Source organism: Branchiostoma floridae, unplaced genomic scaffold (genome assembly GCF_000003815.2).
Source record: "Branchiostoma floridae strain S238N-H82 unplaced genomic scaffold, Bfl_VNyyK Sc7u5tJ_1474, whole genome shotgun sequence".
Classification (NCBI taxonomy): domain Eukaryota; kingdom Metazoa; phylum Chordata; class Leptocardii; order Amphioxiformes; family Branchiostomatidae; genus Branchiostoma; species Branchiostoma floridae.
The window spans coordinates 33607-56716 of NW_023365725.1; the positions used below are offsets into that span (position 1 = coordinate 33607).

The 23110-nt window shown below is 42.2% G+C and overlaps 4 protein-coding genes across 4 annotated transcripts in view; 1 reads left to right on the forward strand and 3 right to left on the reverse strand.

The window, feature by feature from the left end:
• The first annotated feature begins 1249 nt into the window (after positions 1–1249).
• LOC118407794 (microtubule-associated protein 1A-like) lies at positions 1250–4340 on the forward strand. Its single transcript, XM_035808327.1, has 2 exons — positions 1250–2030; positions 4150–4340. Exons 1-2 carry the CDS (start codon positions 1250–1252, stop codon positions 4338–4340), a joined length of 972 nt encoding a protein of 323 aa, XP_035664220.1.
• Positions 3622–9992, reverse strand: LOC118407802. The gene is made up of 5 exons (XM_035808335.1): positions 9925–9992; positions 9409–9524; positions 8745–9001; positions 8055–8202; positions 3622–4918 (listed from the first exon to the last, which is right to left on the reverse strand). Exons 1-5 carry the CDS (start codon positions 9964–9966, stop codon positions 4678–4680), a joined length of 804 nt encoding a protein of 267 aa, XP_035664228.1. The 5' UTR covers positions 9967–9992; the 3' UTR covers positions 3622–4677.
• Positions 9993–10060: 68 nt separating this feature from the next.
• Positions 10061–15648, reverse strand: LOC118407795 (mucin-like protein). Its single transcript, XM_035808328.1, has 10 exons — positions 15483–15648; positions 14697–14963; positions 13834–14176; positions 13218–13417; positions 12538–12663; positions 11999–12118; positions 11384–11524; positions 11043–11168; positions 10583–10708; positions 10061–10452 (listed from the first exon to the last, which is right to left on the reverse strand). Exons 1-10 carry the CDS (start codon positions 15646–15648, stop codon positions 10061–10063), a joined length of 2007 nt encoding a protein of 668 aa, XP_035664221.1.
• A 2581-nt stretch (positions 15649–18229) lies between these two features.
• The window catches only part of LOC118407796 (mucin-like protein), a 16690-nt gene continuing 11809 nt past the window's right edge, over positions 18230–23110 (reverse strand). Inside the window, exons 11-15 of the mRNA XM_035808329.1 lie at positions 22681–22860; positions 22000–22238; positions 21020–21082; positions 18620–18761; positions 18230–18246 (exon numbers count right to left, since the gene is read on the reverse strand). Of these exons, the coding sequence (XP_035664222.1) occupies positions 18230–18246; positions 18620–18761; positions 21020–21082; positions 22000–22238; positions 22681–22860 (641 nt within the window). The remainder of the gene's footprint in view (positions 18247–18619; positions 18762–21019; positions 21083–21999; positions 22239–22680; positions 22861–23110) is intronic.

Consider the following 23110-nt stretch of genomic DNA (forward strand, 5'->3'; position numbering starts at 1 on the left):
CGCACGCACAGCGAGAGAGAGAGGGAGAGAGGGAGGAGGGAGGCAGACAAAATAATATATCGCGGCCACTTTTTGTTCCCCTCCACAACCTTCGTTTGGAAACGCTACAGTGTTTAGTTTTGTGTACCCATATGCAGTACCAGAATAGCCGGATGAGGGCGCTTGCAAAGTAATCACACAGGGTTGTGTTGTTGCGCAACTCCTCACCAGTTAACATCAAATCCCTTTGTCGTCATTTCTTCTATTTACCCTTTCCAAGTCGTGGTTTGTTTGAAGCTTTATAACCTGGAGACGAAACAATCCCGCGATGCTTGCACATTTCACGTTTGCACATTTCATGTTTGCACATTTCAGCGGTCTGAACATGACCCTTCCCCGTGTTCTAGTTCTTTTCAATGTTTTATTTTTGATTCGGGGCTTCCCGACGCAAAAAAGAGCTACGTCATCGATTCAGCTGGGCACCTACCCATGAAGAACGAGCCGTGTGTTTTACTTTCTGACGTAAAAGTGACCGCATGACTGTCACAAAGATACTGGGAGAAACCTGGGTAAGCATTTTTTTTCGTTTTTCAGCCTTATGTTGTTGAAGTTTTGCTTGACTTGTCAAAAGTGTTTTCACAAGGATCAGGGCGTTGCAATTTCAAGTACAGTATGAGGCGTTTCCTTGTCAGAAGTGTCGTAGCCCAAAGTCACAATATCTTGTCTATCGTCAAGGATTGTTACTTGTCATGACTAAGGTACTTGTGAGTAGTGTTCTTGTGCTTATTTTCCACAATTATAGGTAATATGTGTTTTTTTTTTGTGTGTAACCGTCGTGAACATGACCTTTGGACTAGTGTTATTTTCCTTCCAACGTAGGACCTTAGCGTAGATATGACCACGTAGTTACACCTCTAACTTTTAAGATTCGTATGTAAGCACATCGAAAACAATACAAGCGCGTTTGTGGACAACGATTTATTGAAAAAAATTTAACCAAAACATGGGAAGGCTGAAAACATTAACTAGTCCAGATCTAAACAAAAAGAAACTTTCTTTTGTGCTTCAAAGCTCACAAAGGACCGAGTGAATGGTCGAGTGCAATGGTCGAACAAAGCGTGGAAAGATAAATTACTAAGCAAACGATAATGGTGCATGGTATACGTATGTGGCGCGGGGCTTGTACGTGTAATATGTTGAGTAATTGATAGAGATGTAAATGTTGTATACCTTATTCTTTATGTCCCTATAGACCTGATCTTGGACAGTCATGGCACAGAGAGGAGACAGCGTGTCGTCGGCGTCCTTGTATCTCAGCAGACAACGGTGGGAAACACTGAAGTCTGTTGAAGACAAGCAGGCAGAGTACGAATCCCTCTACAGTAAAGTACAATGTATGGAAAACGACATGAAGCTTTTGGAGGAAAAAACCCAGGCCCTTGAACAGAGCAGGGAGAACGTTATTCAAGCGAAACAACAGGTCATGGACGAGAAGGAAAAGGTGACTGCCGAGAAAGACAAAGCTGAAGAAGAACGAAGGAGCGCAACAGTAGAGAGAGAAGAAGCTATCGAGGAGAGGGACCGTGCCATGGAAGAGAAAGAAGCAGCGATCAGAGAGAGAGACCGCGCCGTAGAAATGAAAGAAGCTGCGATTGCAGATAAAGATGCAGCGATCGCACAGCGGGACCGTGCCTTCGAAGAGAAGCAAGCTTCGATTAATGAAAATGAAAGAGCGATTGCTGAGAGGGACCTTTCCATAGAAGCAAAAGAAGCTGCGATCGCGGAAAAAGAAGCAGCGATCGCACAGCGAGACCGTGCCTTTCAAGAAAAGCAAACGTTCATTGCCGAAAAAGAAAGAGCGATTGCTGACAAAGATCGTGCCAATGAGAAGATGAAAGAGGCGATCGCTGAGAGGGATCTCGCCATAGAAGCAAAAGAAGCTGCGATCGCGGAAAGAGAAGCAGCGATCGCACTGCGAGACCACGCCTTCGAAGAGAAGCAAACGTCGATTGCCGAAAAAGAAAGGGCGATCGCGGACAGAGATCACGCCAGCGTGAAGCAAAACTACGAAAGCTTCACCCTCCTTTTTCAGCACTCGATTCTAGTGCTGAAGATGGCTTCAGCACTGGATTTCCAGTGCTGAATGTTCGTCAGCACTGGGTTTCCAGTGCTCATGGCTCTCAGCACTGGAAATGCCGGCGTCAGCACTGGAAACCGAGTGCTGACGAACATCCAGCCCTAAAAATCGAGTGCTCGGACGATATTCCGCACTGGCCACTCAAATCATTTCCAGAAGGGCTGCAATTATGATTTGCAATCACACACAATAAAGTTGTTAACGTTACATATATCCAATTCCTACACAACAAATGAAATAACTCAGATTCGGGCTTCTGAACTTGAACCATATCTTTATTAAAATTTACGCCTAGTACCGCTCTCAGTACTTTTTAAAAATGATATCTATCCCGTACACATTATACATATGTCCAGTTTCAATCACACATCGGCACAACTTCGGTTTCTTGGCATGAAGTTACTTATTATTGATTTGAATCTACGCCAAGTAACGCTGTCATCACTAGGACACTGCTGTTCTGGAAAGACTTCAGCACTGGTTTGAAAATCGGTCCAGTGCTGAAAAGACGTCAGCACTCGTTTTCCAGTGCTGAAGATTTCTCAGCACTGGTGTTCCAGTGCTGACGTGTCCCTGAGCACTGGTAAATCCAGTGCTGAAGGTGAAGCTTTTGTAATTCAGCACTCGGTTCCAGTGCTGACGGCGATTTCAGCACTGGGTAACTAGTGCTGACGGCAGTCCAGCACTGGAGACCCAGTGCTGAAATTAGTTCAGCACTGGAAAACCAGTGCTGGAACAAGATTCAGCACTGAAATTGCAGTCCTGACAGAGCTTTAGCACTGGAAAAGAGCCATTCATCACTGGTTTTCCAGTGCTGACCATTCTTCGGCACTGGAAAACCAGTGCTGAGGCATCTTTGACCATTGAATCAGCACTGGAATACCAGTGTGGAAGGTGAAGCTTTCGTAGACTTGCCAGCGTGAAGATGAAAGGTGATCGCTGAGAAAAGATTTAGACCCTCCACGCCTCTGCACTCTCCACTTCAAAACACCTCACTCTCTCTTCCTTCGGGCTTGGTGAGTTGGCCCTTTCCAATTATATCTCATAATCTTAGGAAAAATGGATTCGCCTGGCGGGGGGGGGGGGCATTGTGGTTTAAGAATAAAAAGCTAACTCACCACATTTAACGGATTATTTAGTAGTTACTTAGGGCTGACCAACCAGACCAGCTCCTTTGTATGAGGCCTTATGTGGCCAATGTGCCATCATTCCAGAGATTCTACAATAGTACTTACTCAAGGCACTTTGAATATAATAAACACGTTTGTGACTTTGTTTACATTGCTGACTGAACTGTTCCGTCTTACAACATAACTACTTCATAACAGTCACAAATTCTATAATCCAATTGATACAAAGACGGCAAAGGGTTGACGTTGCCTTCAATAATGAAAAATCGGGTTAAAAGGAATATGCCTACACTCGAGTTTGAAAATATATGTATCTCAGCTCAGACGCAGTTTTTTAAAGATGGAGAATTTGTATACATTCATTGCTACTCAAGCTCAGTAAAAACAATTTTATTTACAAATTGAAAATATAGACTTGCGGCCCCGCAACTTGCGGGCAATCCTAACATTTTCAATCATTCATTTTAAAACATGATACACGAGTGTGTAACTTGTTTGATGTAAATATCATTTACATACGTCTAGACGAATACATACATCAAAGAAAACAATATATTAGGGTAAATCACACATGAAGGACTTTGTAGCTAGCTTGTAGCAAGTCGTAATCAACATAATATGTTTTACAATCAAGTACTCTTGAGAAGAAGCCAATCATTCTAACAAACCAAAGTTTTGTAAACACTTGGCGTCAATGGCAGACGCACAATCCTTTACTATCATGAACTCATTCAAATAACAGCAGATCCAACATCGAACACGTACAAACACACATGTAGCCTTGTAGTGTAAAACGGTTCTCAAGTAATGCTAGCGCCACATTTCAAAACCGAGGCCCGGCTGGGCTTTTGTTAGGAAACGAACAATAAATAATACCTAAAAAACATGCCCACGACTCAATAGCAACCTCTGTGGAGCTCCTCCGGCTCCGTGGAGGTTGCTTGTGCAGCCCTCCAGCTGCCACGCACTATGACTACAAACACTTGGTTCTCGTCACCTTCATGGATTTGTTAGAACTCCATGAAGGAGCTCCTCTCGTAGAGGACAAACATACCGAGCGGCTAGGGCTGAACAAGCAGCTCTACGCACTATGAATAGAAACACTGGGTTCTCGTCACCTTCATCAAATTGTTAGAACTTCATGGAGGAACTTCATGTCCTCGTAGAGGATAGATATATGTACAGCGCGGAGAGCTGAGTGAGCACCTCCACGAGCTATGAATGCAAATATATGGTTCGACACCTTCAACAGATTGGTAGTAGGGCTGTACGGAGATCTCGTAAAGGACAAACAACGCGGAGAGCTAAGCGAGCACCTCCACGCGCTATGAATGCAAATATATGGTTCACGTCACCTTCAACAAATTGGAAATATGATCATGCATAAGACATTCAATGTTTAAGTAAAAAACAGAGGTGGTTCTGTATCAACTACTCCCAGAGGTTGGTCCTGGTGAGGAATGGTGAATCTCTCCCTTTCAGTGAGATTGCTGACACGTGTACCGGGTCCAGACGGCGCTCAGGCAGCGGGCCACTGTACACGTTCCCATCCAGGAAGGGTGAGTCTGTCCCTTTCAGTGACATGAGTGATGTGTTAGACGCATGTAGGTCCAGACGACATTCTTGCGGGGCACTGAACACGGTGATGGGGGCGTGGTGACGCGTCTTGCCCCTGATGAGGTTAAAAAAGGCAGTTTATTATCGAAGGAGAGCACGTTATCTATCTTACGTTTCATGATGCAGACATATATATATATATGTCACAGGAGAGATTGGAATCCAGGGGAATTCTGAATTCTCCTTGGGGAGATTGGAATTCCAATCAGTCTTAAGTGGATCTGGAATTCTTGTATAAGAACACTTTTACCATAACTCGACTGCAATTGTAATCCAGAATTCTCCTAGCAGTCTAAGCAGAGATTGGAATTCTACCAGGACAATCTTTGATTCTACCAGGAGTGGCTTTAAAGTTTTAAACTGAGTTCTACGAAACACATACCTTCGCCAAATAATCAAGGCTTATTATGGAGAGTGCAAAGACTTTAAGGTCTGTATTCATGTATTACCAGAGTACCTACCAGAATTAAACGGCTGCATGAAAGTCCGTACATAGCGGTTGAAAATTCCCTTTTATCCATCCCAACTGACTTCCAGCGTCAAAGTGATTAAAGCTTATTCATAAACAAGCCACGCTATCCCATGGCAAATTATTTGGCCAAATTCTTATCTTTTTTCATCTACCTAGCATGTCTGCTTGGAGACAAAAATCTCCTACGCCCAGATAACTGACGTACACAACCTATCTTAAGAAAGATTAATTTATGTAAATAAGACCCTCATTTGCATAATTATTAGTCGATGATGCTCACCCGTACATAACTTACAAATGCTACAAGTAAGAAATTCTCGTCATTTACAACTGATTATAGCATTTTCTCATTATCATCCAAATTAGGTCTTCATTTGCATAATACTTATCTATAGTGTTGTCCTTTTCGTCAGTTACAAATGTTGCATGTTGGAATAGTCCTAAAATTGTTTTATATAGTGGGTTTAATCTTGCATAATTGATATTTAACTATATGAAACATAACTTAAGCTATCTACATACCAAAAATCATGACTATCCGTCAATCCCTTGTTAAGTTATTCCCTTTCAAAGTCTGGCACTATATATACCAGTCCCTTCAAGAACAAAACGGCCCTGTGGGGCCCAAACCTACACTACTTACCTCCAGCCTAAAGATCAACATTGTATCTACCACTAATAGCCATGCCATGACGGGTACCCCTTCTCCATTTCTTTGAAAAATAAACGTTTGACAATTGTTTGTTTTCCTGACCTATATTGTGCTCACCAACCAAAACAATCAGAAGCCCTGAGAAGGCAGCTACTGTCACCCAAATCATGTCTTATCAAGTAATGCAGGAGATCTGTCAACTCTCTTGATTAATTATGCAAATTACCTACGGATTAACATACTGATAACTTGATTATAGAAATTATCACCCAAACTATCAACACATCAACTATCATGGCAATCCGTCCAACCTTTCTTGTCGTTTTATTCCCTTTCAAAGTCTAAAACAAAATTGGCCCCTGCAATTTTATAAAAGCCGCCAGGCGGACCAAACTTACACGACTTACTCCCTGCCCGAAGACGTAACCACTACTCAAAAAATCATGAACCTGGCGCTTTAGAAAAACTTTACCAATAACTTTCAACCTCCCCTGCAGTACCGTAACTTACCGCTAGAAGGCCCATAATCGAACTTGACCTTCATTTTCTCAACCCCCACATAATTAACAAAAATCATGCAAAACGATGCACAACGTCTCCAGTTATCTTGTACGCAAACACACACACTAACACTTGCCTCGCTGCAGTGCCGACGGAAAGCGCCAGGAGGCCCATAATCGAACTTGACCTTCGGTTCTCCAACCCCCACATAACTACCAAAAAGCATGCAAAGCGATCCACTACGACTCGAGTTATCCTGTACGCAAACACACACATAAACACACTCTAACCGCTGCAGCGCCGACGGAAAGCTCTAGTTGAACCGTTTTCGAACAGGACATTTGTTTCTGCAACCGCTACCATATATATACTCAAATACCAAATATCATGTATGTCCATCCACAGGTGCTCTAGTTATATGCGATTGACGTGCATATTGGGACGAAAAAAAAATTTCTACACAAAATGTAACCTTGCCATTCTGGCGAAGGTAACAATACAACAAAGGATTTAATGTGCTGTATACTACTCACTAGTGTGTTGTCTATTCGCTAGTGTATAACAGTATATCAATCTACTGCTGAATTTCTAAAAAGCTAAACAACACATTATCATTTTATCTGACAATTAAATGTTAAGAACGTGCTGTATATTGCTCTCTTGAATTGTACAGTAACTAATCCTAAATTGTTAAATTTTAGATTTTCAAACCCCGAATTCTACCAGGGCAATCTTTGATTTTAACAGAATTCAGATTAGTGAAATTGTTTTGAAAAATAGACTCCATCATTTAACATTATCATTTTAGCCAATTTCATAAGAAGAAACTGGTAAAAAGACATAGCCCAAAAACATTGCAACATAGCTTACTGGAAAAAACGGCTGAGAATATTGTGTCACTGATTCATAATGGTCATATGCAAATGTTCCCAATATGTATTTCAGTGACATTTGCATATGACCATTACAAGTTAGTGACTCGATACATGCATGTCACTGAGAGCTCATTTTCCTCTCCGAAGCCAATTCCAAATTTGAAGGAATTGACAGCATAAAGTATAGTTGTAGCAAGTAGCACAACAAAAGATGCTGTCTAAGATATGAAGATATGATCCTAGAATAGTCTTTAATGTAGGCTTACCTCCTATGGTAGAATTTGTCAATTGAGTCAATTTTCCCAAACAATTTCACATCATCTGGATTTCTTCTGGTAGAATCAAAGAATGTCCTCAGGCTGGTAGAATTCTAAATTCCTCAAGCAGAGATTGATTGGAATTCCAGTTAGATTTCCCCTCATTCCAAACTCTCCTAGGAGAATTCCGAATTCCCCTTGATTCCAATCTCCCCTGTGACACACACACACACACAAACACACACACACTTTGAAATAAACACACTACACGGCAGTATTTCAAATAATTCGAAAAAGAAACAAATATTGTGGAACCAAAACACACCATTTCTAGCTGACATGTTACCGCTTTCTTTTTGAAATATAGGAACTGATAAACTCTTTGTATGGTCGCACGTATACTCATTAGAGCACATATTTAAGATCCACTGTACCTTTTGCAGTACCATGTAGTCCCAATGACTGCTACAATGGTTACAGCCAGGGCCCCGCATACCGCGATGATCACCGTCTGGAGAGGAAAGTCCGGTCCTTCTGGGTCAGACTCTTCTTTCCTCTCCGTGGGTATCATGGTAGTAGCATCTAAGATATATATATAATAAAATAGAGCCACGTCTTTACATATCTATACTGTATTTTCAATGTATAAATCCTTCAAAAGGTTTAAATAGCGACTTTCCACTAAAGACAGCGACCGCTGGCCATGGGTGGCCAAACAACTGACAACTGATGAACGAATTCCATACATAAAGATCGAATGTTTTGGATGTTTTGCTGTCTTTTAAAGTTAATTAAACGTCATGAATTATATTCCAATTATAAAATCAAGGGTCACACAAATACAATGTCGGTCGCCTTCATGAAAAAACACTGAAGCATAGTTTACATAGGTACACGATCTTACTTTAGTCTCTACAGACGTTTGTTAAAACACCCTGATCGATGTCTCAGACCGATAAAGACAACAGGCAAGTGAAAGAGACGAAAAATTAAGGTTGTGAATCGTATCCAAAGAAACTGTGCCCTGATGCACCAACCTTATGAAACCAGGTGTATTTACAAACGTGAAATATGTTTCCTTCACATGTTCTCATCTGACAAGAAGAGACGCGGCGTTTTCTCACCTTCGCCGTAGATGTAGTCCAATAGCGGCTGTACATCTGTAATACGTCCTGTATCACCAAGAGACATCGCCACTTCCTCCACGGAGGTGTCCATCATCATCCGGACGTTAGAGATGGGGATGGGACGAAGGTTTGCACCCAGACTGTCCGGGTGGGCCACGAAGAACGCCAGGAGAGTTTGCCCGGGGACAGCCGACTGCTGCGGGTAGCCAGGAGGGATGAACACCAGCTCGGCGGTGAACACGGCGGCGATGTACCTGCAAGAGATATCAAGGAGGATTACTCACGAAAATCAATTATTACACACGACAATAAACTTCTATCTAAAAGAGCTGATAGGGTCAAGACGGAAATTTTAACGTAAGCTCGAGAAAAACGTGAGAGAGGTTTCACACATAGTTGAGTGACACCAATCTCAACATAAATCAGATATGTCACTCAGCATTTTAAGATCACAGGAAACCTACAGAACCATGATGAGGGAGACTATAAACGTTTGGGGTCGCGTTACTCACACTGCAGCAGCGACACGAAGTAGAACAAGTCAGTATTGCCCCAAGGAACTTGTGACAGTAACCGATTGGTTGTGTACAAAGGACTTTGTTATTAAGAGCCAGTGCACAAGTTGCGGGTCAAGCATGAGAAAACATCAGACGATACTTACGATCTGGCGGGACCGGACACTCTGCAGTCGACCAGCTCGTGCATATACCGCCGGCAAAATGACGTCATCTCCCTGGCAACGACTGCCTTGAAATTCTGCAGTATTTCAGCCGTCAGCTTCGAGAAAAGGATGAAATATATGATTAGGATTTTGCTCTGTGTTTGTGCGTTGTGTGCCAGTCGAAATTCTGTTCATGCCTTCATCCATTACGAATGACTAAAGCCTCATCGTACAAGCCGATAATCATCTTCCGATGGAACAAGGCATCGCATTTATATAAATCTATATATATATAACTGTTATGTGCACAACACACCGTAACAACAGTAGCTAAGTTAAACTTTTTTATTGTACATAAAGTGTATGTGTATTGTTGTATTGTATGTTTTTATGTGATATGGGCCAAGAGCCTGCAATAAAGTTGAAATTGAATAATCTGAAAAATCACTATCAGTTAAAGCATTCAATTAACCACTGGTTAATCGACGTTACAATAGATGTACATGCTTAGCTTACCTCGGCAATATCCACGTCGAGCGTCAACAAAACAGTGTTCATCTCCAATTCTCCGGGCGCATGTGGTTCTGTTTGAAAATAAAAGCATACAATATAAGGAAACCTCATTGTTGGAGGTACATTTTCAGGTAAAGAATCATGGTAATGTATATAAGTTCACGGGAGAAACAAGTCTTTTTCGTAATACTTGGTTTCCACTAGAAGTAACTTTATACGTCGTGAAAGTACCCTTTGTCAGGCCATCTGCAGTCGTAGTAAGTGGGACCATATCTGCACGATGCGTTGTAGACTCCTCTTCCGAGGCCTGTTCCTCTTCCGAAGAGAACTGAGACGTAGTTGTAGCAGACACCGTGGTCATGCCGGTGCTGGTTGACGGTGATGCCGTAAACTCAGCTGGATGCTCCGTTGTGCTTTTCCTGGCCGGTGATGCTGTAACCGGGGATGTAACCGTTGGCATTGTTGACCCAGACGTCGTGTCAGTTGTAGTCGGTACCGTTGTTGGGCCCCGGGGTGGTGTAGTCAGGGGCTCTGTAAGATTAGAACGTTCTTCTATGAGACATGATATATTCATCAGTTGCTTTGTCTGACATAAACGAAGTATTTAGGAAACTACATAAACAAATTGGCAAACAAGAAGACCTAATTTCAATATTCTCACCTCTCACACATTCGCCGTCAAGGAGTGTGGTTCCTTCCTCACAGACGCATGAGTAGCTCCCCACCGCGTTTTCGCACACCTCGTTAGACGAACAGTTGAAGAGGCCCTCAAAACACTCATCGATATCTGGAAGGATATAATGGTAAATGATTCTTCTCTATATTGTGTGTGTGTGTGTGTGTGTGTGTGTGTGTGTGTGTGTGTGTTTGTGTGTGTCTGTGTGCGCGTATGTGAGGTATAGTTTCCTCTAATCGAAGTAGTGAATTTACCTCTCAAAAATAACGAAATGCAATTCGACCGAAAGACTATGTTCATTTACCCTTTACTTGTCCTTTGATTGACACACTTTATGATACCCATTTTTACCTGGACTGTATGTTAGTAACTTTTCCAAAGTCCTAAAACTACTGCAGAATTAACGATGGTAGAGCCGCGGACAAAGGTAAAGTATATGTCTTACCATGGCATGGTTGTACTGGGCTGTCCGTTAGTTCATATCCGTCCTCACAGTAGCACTCGTACGCGCCCATCGTGTTGTTACACAGCTGGTCACAATGACTGTCTCCGGTAAGGCACTCGTCAATGTCTGGAATAAACATACCAAATAACATTAGAACATCACAGCTAAAGGTATAAAACCTTTGCAAACTCTCAGATATTGGTAGGTATTGTACATTTGATTCCTTCATATAAACACGTGGTTTATTCATATTAGCCATATTTTCCCCTAAAAGTTAATGCATTAACATTAGCCCTATTGAGAATAATTAAAAGCTGTCGGTTTAATACGTTAGTGCTGACCTTCACATGTCACCCCATCATCGTTGAGCTGGTATCCTGTCATGCACACGCAAGTCGCTAGGCCGGAAGACGAGTTCATGACACACCAGCCGTAGTTCTCGTCACAACCCGGGTTGTTCTCAGCACTGCAGGGGTTGTTTGCTGGAAAACAATGTAGCCGTAGTCCTTTAAGTTATATTTGTTATCAATCGTTTAAAAATCAAAGCTATATTTACTATGATAAAACATCATATTTGAATTGGAAACAGCTTCATGGCGTAATAATGATTTCCAAACAATGTTACCAGGGCTACAATAAGGTCTAGAATACACACATTGTGTATTCAAAAAGACAGTTAATCATCCAGCTCTGCTTACAAGGCTGATTTTACATACTGACTTAAGTTTCGTATGAACGCTTTTGAGGAAGATAAGACAATTATGAAAGCATACCTACCAAAGTAGTCAGACCCCGCATTGGTAATTTATGTGTAAAACCTTATTATAGATAAAGCAATGTCTGTCTCACATGCATGTACAGTTCACTCACCAAATGCTTGTACACCATCATTAATTCTTGGGCACTTGCAATTAGCCTACGGTAATAACATATTCTATGTTATTATGAAAACATACGTTCACAGTCCTGCTGATCTGCTGCGAGCGTAAAGCCATCCTTACAGCTACAGTTGAATGACCCGTCGGTATTCAGACACAGCTGGGTGCAGTTGTTTGGGAGATCGCATTCGTTGACATCTGTAACAACAGGCAGAAAACGTGCAAACCTTTAATAACACATATCTTACATTACAAGTAAATGAATACTGTAAATTGTCATTAGTTTCTTAATACAATTTTAAAATGTGTTGAGATTATACAAATTTTACAAGTGCTACAGTATCACCTAACCCACACACCTGATAGGCTTAGCTACTTTCAATTGTAAAATGTAGCATGTATGAAACTCCTATCATTTACCACGTCGGTGAATCACGGCAAATGTACATTTATTATGCGAATTAGGTCCATATGTACATAATTGTGCCTGTAAATGTTCTTCTACCTGACACAGACAAACCCAAAACAATACCTCCATTTTCGTGGACGTAACAATCGCATAAAGCTTGAAAATTCTCAATGTAGCCAGAATACTGTATGTAAAACAATGCGCTTACCTTCACAAGAAACCACGTCATCCGTTAGGTAGAAGCCTTCGTTGCAGCCGCAGGAGAAGTTGCCAACAATGTTGATGCAGACGTGATGACAAACGGATCCCTCTCCAGTGGAGCATTCGTCGATGTCTGTACAATGAAAGCATGATGTTAGATTGTTACGTACCCATACAGACTCTTCTCATAGTTCATCCATGTCGAAGGTATGTACATGTAGATACAATGTACAAAGGCAGAAGTGAATTGCTCTAATGGCACATATGTTATTGACAGCACCTCTTCACATCTACATTTAAGAACTATCAGTAACATCAACTGAACAAAGAAAGAACTTAATCCAATTCTGTAGGCAGCGATGTTGGAAATATATATATATGTATATATAAACAAACGTAAGCTATCTTCTGCAGCCGCAAATCACCGCTGTGGTGCATGGTGGTCATACGCACGTTCACGGTTCTGAGGACGCATGTGCAGCGAAAGGGAATTGTTGGTAATATGTCAAAGAAGAAGGCACCTAACCTGTAAACATTTTAGTCGTCTCGACTTTCGTAACAATGTCCACACGACATCTGTTTATATCTCAAGGGCCTTCACCTTTGACATATTATTCACAATTTCTGTCACTGCACAGGCGTACTCCGAAACGCGAACGTGCTGGTTGCAAAAGTGAACAAACATACCGATGCAGTTCTGGCCATCTCCGTTAAAACCTGCCGGGCAGTCTCCACAGTCGAACCCGTCGATGTCGGCTGGCGCGGGACGGTCTGTGCACACCACTCCAGAGAAGCACGGGTCAAAGTTCTCCACGCATGCGTCCATGTCTGTTTCGCACTTCATCCCGGTGTACCCAGCTGGGCAGGTGCACTCCAGTGTGACAAATCTACAAGTAAGTTTTAAACTTATGTAAATTTTATCACCATTGCGATGAAAAAACACTGCGTAATTGGGGAAAATACAAAAATGTATGACGTGCATGTCCAGATCGTCCGGGACAATTGAGGAACAACTATAGAAAGTGTTTATAGAGTGTTACCCTCCCAGTGATTTGCCTTTCGTCAAGCTACTCAAACATCATACTAAACCATTAGGCTCGCCCTTGAGGCGTCGCAAAAAACATAATCTATGCAAGTTGATTTCATTCATTGAATTACTGCGATAAGAAACATGTTTTGTGAAACTTTCTTGGCATACTATGGAATCAAGGAAAAGTTTTGCATTGTTGCTTCCATTGAACCCACATGACAGAAGAAGGAAAACGCACCATAACAAGATCTGACTCGAGAAAGTGAACCATACTTTGTGTTTCCGTCGCTGTTCTGTTCTTCCGAAGCCACTCCATTGCAGACGCCCCCGTTCAGACAGGAACACATGTTGACGGTTGGCCAGAGCTGGGCGGTCGCGTTCTCCGAATTCGTCACGTCAATCTGCAGGTTGAACGGCTCATCTGACGTCACCAGCCAGGTGAACGTCGCCACGTTTTCTGCTAGGGACAGTGTGACGTCATCATCCGGGACCTCTGCTCCCAGTTCGAACATCATGTCGAGGCCGTTTCTGTCGGTGGCGCTCACGGTGAACTGGAGCTGTTCTCCGACAGTAGCGTTGACAACCTCTGATCCGTGTAGAGTTGGTGGGAATATCTCTGCAAATGTTGCAAGTTATGAATATGTGTATATAGATTTGAGACGTCATTTGCATCCAAATTGATATGTGAAAGTCAGTTGAGAAACCGTTGCACGTTTCGATTGCCATTAGGTTTTGATTGACGGTTGTGAGTGGACAGAAAACGAAAATAGTATGCTCACGGGACTTTTGCCCTACATACCATCCGTATACAATGTTATGAATATTCAAGGTTATGTGTTATAATTCCTTTGGGCAATTACGGCATGGCTTATCATCAGTTGCCAGGGGAATTGAATAGATAAAATTCTAATGAGTACATAGATAAACAAGTTAACACACTGGGGGTCCAAGATCGACATTGACCTTCGTCTTCCCAATACCTACCCATGTACCAAATGTCATTACAATCCAGCCAGAGGTTCAAAAGTTATACTGACTAAAGATATCCGGAAACATAAACAGACACACAGACACACAGACACACACACACACACACACACACACACACACACACACACACACACACACACGCTTACCTCGGACAATCTTCTCAATCTCAAAGTCCTCCTTCATCACCACCGACAGCTCCCCAACTTCAACGTCGCCGGTCTCAGAAATGTCGAACAGACACTCCCTGTCGTCTCCACACATGGCGTTAGCCTGCTGCTCCAGTACGGCACTGCTGAAGATCACCTGGTCGGTGTAGTGCGGCACGTAGCTGTTGTCCTTGTACAAACTGGTGGTCGTGCCGGGGGCGTAGAAAAATCTTGTTCTCTTTGGACCATCTTCTTCTGTTACTTGCCCTGTACATAATAAAGTTATTCAGAAAACTATTTCTAACAACCTTATCTGAAAATAAATTCCGGGCTGGAAAACTAAGAAATGAAAAAATTTTTTACAATTTCAGTTATGCATTGGTTAAAGTCCTTTCGGCACCAAAAGCTGCATCACGGCCATCTTTGTTTCTGTAGCCTTGGAGCATACAGCTTTGAGCAATGACTACTGCAGGGGGCTAGTAGAGGTTTGTGTGTTCAACTATCATACTCTTTCCAAAATACTGAGCACAGAAAACAGTTTGTACCAAAGTCTTTGGTATCACGCCGGGATCGAACTCACGACCGACTGAAAGGCGAACACTCTACCCACATGGCCACTGCACATGGCATTAATCAGTCATGCACTATAGTAAATATTTCGGAGACTGAGTCTCTGAACGTCGATGGGATGGTTTTTACAAAGCAATCTTAAAACACCGATACCGCAACAAACCGACCGGTCGACCATACAATCGACAACTTTCAAATTAACGTTATAAAACTTACATGTTTCTCCGAACTGGCTGAAAATGTCCTCCTCAGATGCATCACTCTGTAAGACATTCCCATCAAAGGCCACGAAGTCGTTCCCAGAATCCCCGTCCCAGTATCCCAGGAGTCCCTTGGTCTTCTTTTGGTATTTATCGGGAACGGCGTACTCCAAGTGCAGCATTGCCTGGTGTGATTAAAAATATTGGGTGCCAAATTATGATTATTATAATCATTGCAAATACATCGCTTTAGTTCAGACCTTCCCCATGTTGATAAGGTCTCAGTACACAGTATTTATGCGCGACCCACGTCCCCAATAGTAGTTCAGGTATAAAGTAGTACACGCAAAGTCCGTAGTTATTCTTCCGTGCAAAACAGCGAGGAGGAAACTGTGGTGAATGGTAGAGGAATACATCAGTTTTGAGACTGTATAAGTTGGATTACGATGCTTCTTCGACCGGCGTGAATTTGCGCCTTGATACTGTTGCCGGGTCCTACTGTTGTGCGTCGCCTGCAGTTCTATAACCTCCGCTGGGGGTCAAATCTGAGTGGGTTTTATACAAAAACGAGCTGGCAAATCTATGCTCATTTTCAGATATTCTGTAACTTGTACCCTCCACTTTAACATATTAATTCTTGTTAATTGTTTCTGCACCCTAATATACATTTTTAGGCGTCGAACGTCTTCACTTTGGGGTCCTTAACCATGTAAATCCCCATAGGCGAAAAACTGTGTACTGAGACCAAAATGATGATGAAATTGCTTCAATGGACCCTTCCAGCCGAATGCCATATCGACCAAATAGAATCCCCTGTTCTATTTCGAATACTCGGTCAAAAACAGCCCTCGTGGGACAGTAATGGCCAAAGAAAATGCTATGCCTTTTTTGTTGAAGACTACACCAGCTGAGTATAGTTGTTTTGGGAAGGGTATGCGCTACATAGCATTACTTTGTTCCTGGGCTGTTCATGTAAAGCAGTGTACGTAGAAGAGACGGGACTGCACCAGCGGACTTTGTAGTAGGGTCTTATATTTGGTATGTGGTATAAGCTCCCTCTCCGTGAGTGACTGAGCTGATTTCTCCTTAATTTGGTTTTCTCCTGAGCATATGCACATGTCATGCATGCAACAAACGCGGTAGAAAACCTGTCACATATATACGTACCCAGCTATACACCTGCATCGACCACATGTCAGAAACCGGGCACTCTTGCCCACCAACAAGGTAATATTATGGAGCGCCTCCCGCTTTTGCTTTGACTGAAATTATAATGCCCTTACCGCATCTATATACGCCCCCTCCCCAAACGACTGTTGTACCCAGTGGATGTAGCCTTCCACAAAGGATGCATAGCATTTTTCTTTCGCCCGTTCTGAGAGGATTTCAGGGCCCAAAAAGCTAAACCGAAGTCAGTCGGTATCCTCAACTTAATAGTGGCGGCTACCATGTATTTGCAATTCGCGCCGTTTTTGACCGAGGTTTTGAAATAAAACCCGAGATCGAACATGGGGCGGGGCATATGGTGTTCGGCTGGAACGGTCCATTGCCATATAGGTATTTGAAGGATAAAATACATTACTGATGGCTCATGCTATTGAACTGTTGGCTTTATGGAGTAAATTGCTGTTTTGACTGTAACCATTAAGTATCTACGTATTCACCCTCTCCATTCTCACCGACCTAAAATTTGACAGATAGTTCAACGAATTGTATAGAAAAAAAAACTAATCTTTGTACGCTTTGTATGTTTTGTTGCGTTGAGTCACACACTTACATTTACATATATTTACATATGCCCAGTATGAAATCGAAGGTTACACACATCCATTTTAGGTCGCAGTAAAAGCGCAGCGCGATGACATTTCTTTTGAGATACCCACCTTTTGTGCTGTCACCTTCACGGACAGTTCATTGTAGAAGAAGATAAGCAGGGAAGAGTTGGAAAGTGCGGACACAGACGCGATGTCCTCCACCTCCTCTTCATGTTGTAAGTCTTCAAAGAGTGTCATGTCCACGGCAGTGTGGTTCACGTACAGTTGGAGACCATCGGTGTCCACCAGGTTGACTTGGATTGGGGAATGGCCCATTTGATACGCGACGATGGAAGTGAACACTGTTGCGTGACTCGTTCCTGAAAACTTAATAACGTTAGTTCTCCTTTATCCGCGGGGTAACCTATAATTAAAATCTTGGTATTTTGGGATATCAAGTCAATGGACAATGGTTTTAGACTGGAATACAGCAAAATACAGCAATTTGAAACCACTGTCCGTCACCTAGATGTCCCTAAATACCCCTTTTTTTAAATACAACGGAACGGATATAGGATACCCTGCGGGAAAAGCGAATTACCCTTTCAATATTCTCCTACGAAATATTCAAAATATTCTCCCCACACGATACGAATAATACATAAATACCGGGACGTTACGAGGTTACAAAAGTATCTTGTTCTTTCAGTATTTGCTTTGTAATCCACACATTACTTGATTTGGACTGTAACTTTGTGTTTTGCTGACATTGCATGTATGGTACGATCACGATTGTTTTTAAAGATTAGTGTATTATTGTTTGATGATTAAGACCTTCTGCCTGAGATGTCCTGGCTTGAACCTGGTAGTCTCCATCGTCCAGATCCAGAAGCACGTACTCGCCGAGGCCGTTGAACGTGTAATTCTTCCCGTCCAGTGTCTGGATATGCGGGTCATACCACGAACGTGCAAGGGCTGCAAAATAAGGTATTTTCTTAAGGTCAAAATACTACTTGCCCTCAAAGTCTGCATTAGACACGATAGGAGAACTGATATTGATTGTTTTTCGGATTTCCAAATATCAACGACAAAGACAAATTTGCGGCTCGTTAAGCAAATTCTTTGTATTTTCTGACATAAATTAATATGACATACATTTAGAAATCACAGTCTTATGTATGTTATATTGTTGTAGCAAATGAGGCAAGACAAATGAACTCATTTACTGTCATTGTCATATGAATATGATTGCTTTGGCTGTAGAAAACAAAGAGACAGAACTGGTCAACTAGCCTCGCTGACAAATACAAAGACGATCATATTTAGATGATTTGAACACTCGCGTTAATGCTCGACATATATGAAAGATGAGGGAACATGAAGGAACTAGACAACACACCGCAGCCAATGTAGTAGTTAGTGCAGCCGGAGCCGGCGGTCGGGACGGAGAATGGGCGGAGCTGTTTGAACCTGTCGCAGTAGTAGCTGGAGGACCCGACACAGCAGTGCTGGTAAGCCTCTCTGTCTTCGTTCTGATTATTCTGTGCGGGTTAAGAATTAAGGGTTAAAGACCCGCCTGTTCTTTTGTGTATATGGTGTCATAACGCCTGGTCCTTTTCTATAACCGCCGAATAAAACCACAGAGTGAGAGAAAGGACCAGGCGTTATGACATCAAATACACCGAGGAACAGGCGGGTCATTAACATATAGCCTACCCAAACTTGCAAACTCCTGCAAAACGCATAAATCGCTTGGTACTATATACGTGTGAATTCCTTTGTCAAATTTCTGAAAATTCACATTTGTTTTTGGTATATACATTTGTAAGGAGATTACAGATTACATTTTGAAAGCAAAATTTCTTCAGAAAATATTCAAAACATTGCAGTCTTGGCATGTCCAACCTTTTCAAAATTTTACTGTACTGTATTCATGATCATTCCTCCCGTGGTCTGATCTTTCGTCCATGCTCTGTGCTTTTCCGATTGGTTACTTTCCTGTGTATCGCTACTTCTGATTGGTCAGCTTTAAAAAAGAATCAACACCGGTGATGATTTTTTAAAACACCGGGCTGGCCGGAACCAATGTGTTACGGAGTCATAGCCAACATGGAATGGGGCCTTCTGATTGGTTCACGTCGCCTGGCTATATGATAATACGTCTTTAACTTTTACTTGATAATTAATACACGAAGCTTTGATGTACGCTCATGCTCTTACGGGCTAAGTACAGGCCAATATGATAAAGTACCTCGAAGTACAATTAGTGATATAGGAATGTGGTATCCTTACTACATCACAAAGTTCTTCTCGCTTCTTGAAAGACTAATGTCAATGTAAGGGCAGGTGACGCTTAAAAACATTGTTTATTACCTCCATGAAATGTCATGGAATGGAGGTTATATTTTCTGTCATGTGTCTCTGTCTGTGTAGATGATTACTCAAGAACGGCTCATACTTGTTGTGTTGGTGGGGTGTGATGAAAGCTCGAATCGATGAGATCTTGGGAGCCGTATCTGTCGTTATAATCGATGTAATAATATCAGAAATCACCCCTATATTTGAGATATATTGGTACAGGCATCGTGCTTTATGTGTTTGTTAATGGGCTTAGCTCCAAGCAGATGGTGAGGTGACAGCTGTTTGGGGAACCCCGAGGTTTTTTAATATGATAATTAGTTTTATTTATCTCTGCTTAGGATATCATGGAGATGTGAAGCGTCAGTATAATTGTAAGAAGTTGAGGTACATTTAACGATAACGCTTAACAGGTATGGATGTCTCACATACTGTACTGCTGATTTGAGTGACATGGTGATTAAAATGCCATTAGGTCCTCTCATCTGGGTTGGGTGTCAGAAGTTTTATGGGCGATACAGATGTTCTGATTTTGTTACTATAAGGGACAGTTGTTAGTTGTCTCTTTCGTAGCCAATGGTACTTGTTTTTTAGCAGACGGGGTTGGCGCCAAGTATTCATCTTACAGTTGGTGAAGGGCTGTCAGAGGAAAGTGTGCATCTCGTATTTGTACCGTGTGAACAGCTGATGTTATGACATATTGGTGGAAAATCAAATCACCATCTGACTAAAGTTGGCCACATCCCTTCTTCTTTCTGAGTTTCCCAACTTCCTCCCACCACACAGCTCTGAGGTACATAGTCGAACCTCAATAATGCTGACAACCTTAGACATTTTAAATGCCAAACATAAAGCTTAAGGAACACCACGCTACCATATGCCGTCGACCTCTTAAACGCACATTACACAATTAAGTGTCACATTTTGATAATTACTAATCAGATGGACATCCTCTGTGTCATTAGATAAATACACCACTACTTTCCCATAACATTTATATTATATAACCATTACTCTCAAATACAACCGACTATAAACATACATACCATCCACAAAAAAGCAATAAGTATTTCATGGAGGTATGAGGTCCCCGAACTCTAGTTTACCATACATGTATTTACCATCTGCGGCCTCTGTCGGTCAATATTAATCAGGGTTAAATCCTAAATCAGTCATACAACATCGGCTATGGCTGAACAGTCCTATGCCCGACTGACAATGTCTTAGGCAAATAGGACGCATCTCATTCTGTAAGCAAGTTCTTTTATGCGGATCCGCTTTCGGTGGCCTAAAGTGGAGTATAGTAATTACCAGTGGTGCAATATAGTAATGCAAGCAGATGGAAAGGTTTCCTTGCAACGAAAGTTGCTAGATGAGCCTAACGACGCCTAAGATCTAGATAGAGGACATTTTGTAAAAATAATGATAAAGATTATCTTACCACCACGAGATGCCCTCCAGCATGACCCGACTTCAGGATGCCTTTACCAATCCTGTCTCTTGCCTGTTCGGGTTAACAAATCGGGTATATCATAAAGCTATTCATTGCAGCGACAACAGCAAAACCGACAAGCGTTTTAATTCTATTCCTATAATTTGTTATTGTAATTTTCAAAACTTTATTTTCTGAAAGTTAGTTTTGCTTGATCTGTTCTGTATTGCATGCTCGAAATAAAGTAGAGCCGAAAGCAAAGTTTTAAAGCCGAACACTATGATCAAAAGCCTTTTGTATATGGTAGATATTGGGTTGTTGTGTTGTGTTGTAAACACAATAGGTGAGTAATTTATGATGACTATGAATATCAATTACGCATACACAAGGGCACGGCCTCCTCCTTTCTTTCCAGTAGTAGCTTGGTCCGTAACAGCAGGTTTGCCACATCCGGTACATCTTGGAATCCACGTAAGAACGAACTTTGACCCTGCTGATCGCGCAAATGTCGTCGTGGTTGTGTCTGATGTTGAAGCCTGCTGGCAAGCTGTACCTATTTTATATGAAGTATCGAAGTAAATCGTTTTGACATTGTGTGGATTATGTGATATTAACTGAATCGCGTGAAGATCAGCAACAATCGAATTACCTAATTGCGATGAAGGAATGACAATTGTGTAAAGATTATTCACACTGATGATGAATATTGACCAGTGGATCCTAAGTTTTGCGTTGACCTGAGCTTTAACAATCAATGATAAGGATGCGCAACAACTTCACATGCTCTACCATCTATATAAATATAAGGTTAGTAGTAGCAAGTCTGCTGTGTTCTGCTGCTTAAGTGGTGTTGGACACTCTGCAGCTGCTGTCAGTCATTCTTCAACCCTCACCACCGCGTTAGTTCTTTTTAAGCTTACTCTTGTACTTTCCCTTCTGACCGTAATGGTTCTTGTCCTGTCTCTTTTGTAAGTCTGCTCTCAGAATACTCCAATTTTACTCGAATAGGTTTCAGGACGGGCAGGAATTATGCAAATACGGTACCTCCTGTCGTGATAGGCCTGCTCCAGGTTGCAGGGACAGGACCCTGGGCGTGGCAGCTCGTGGTAACCCGGCAGGGTGGTGGGGGTGTCAAACTCCTGCTGACGGATCCACGCCGAGCAGCTCACCACATCCTCGGCAGGAGCTGGAGTAGCCGCCTGTTCTTGTAGTGCAAACTTCCAGTAGCCTGCAGCATGGACATGTGTTTGCAAATGTAAAATATATCTCATTGGCATAAGGAGCTTTGCAGCAAACAGTCACACCCTATCATTGACAATTTACTTGGCTTTGTCAATCGGTTCGTGCTGGTAACTTAGGTTTGGGCTTCACTAAATGTTCGAGCACATCACGTATTTACAACGTGAAGCGATGGATGGAGAACCCAACAGCTGTTGTTTCTACGACATTCATTCTATATCATTTCATATCATTGGCTTACTTTGCATGACTGAGGAGGTGCTCTGGTAAATCAAAATTGTTGATTTTGTCCTTGGTTATGTCACTTCAGATGACATTAAATTTGTAGTGGTAGATACTATTATTAGGTATCGAATAACCCTAACACGTTAAGGACCACTTTCTCAAACGTCACATATTCACGTCTGTGGAAGGCAGAAACAAATACCTACCTGCTCTGTTTGGAGGACGACGGAACAGAGTCGTCATGGCTTTCGTTCCCGAAAAGGATGACATCCCCTTCACATTGCCAGGTGCCCAGCTTGTCCCGTCCCCGGCGCTGTACCCGGCTACTGCCGCGTTATCACTGGTCGTGACATTCGAACGGGTTCCTCTGGGCGTTGTAGCCTCATCTATTATAAAACACAAAAGACAACAATGTTTCACTTTTTGCTGCAGCATTCTTAGCAGGTGACTTAACTTGTTGTTTTGATTAGTTTTGTTCATGTTTTGTACAAGTTTTTGGGAAATATGAAGCCCTCCATTGAACAGTGAAATATAATAAAGGGTTAATGCCCCGGCCCGAGGTGTATATGGTGAGATAATCCCTGGTCAGGTGCGATAACCACCGAATAAACCACCGAGTGAGCGTAGCGAACGAGG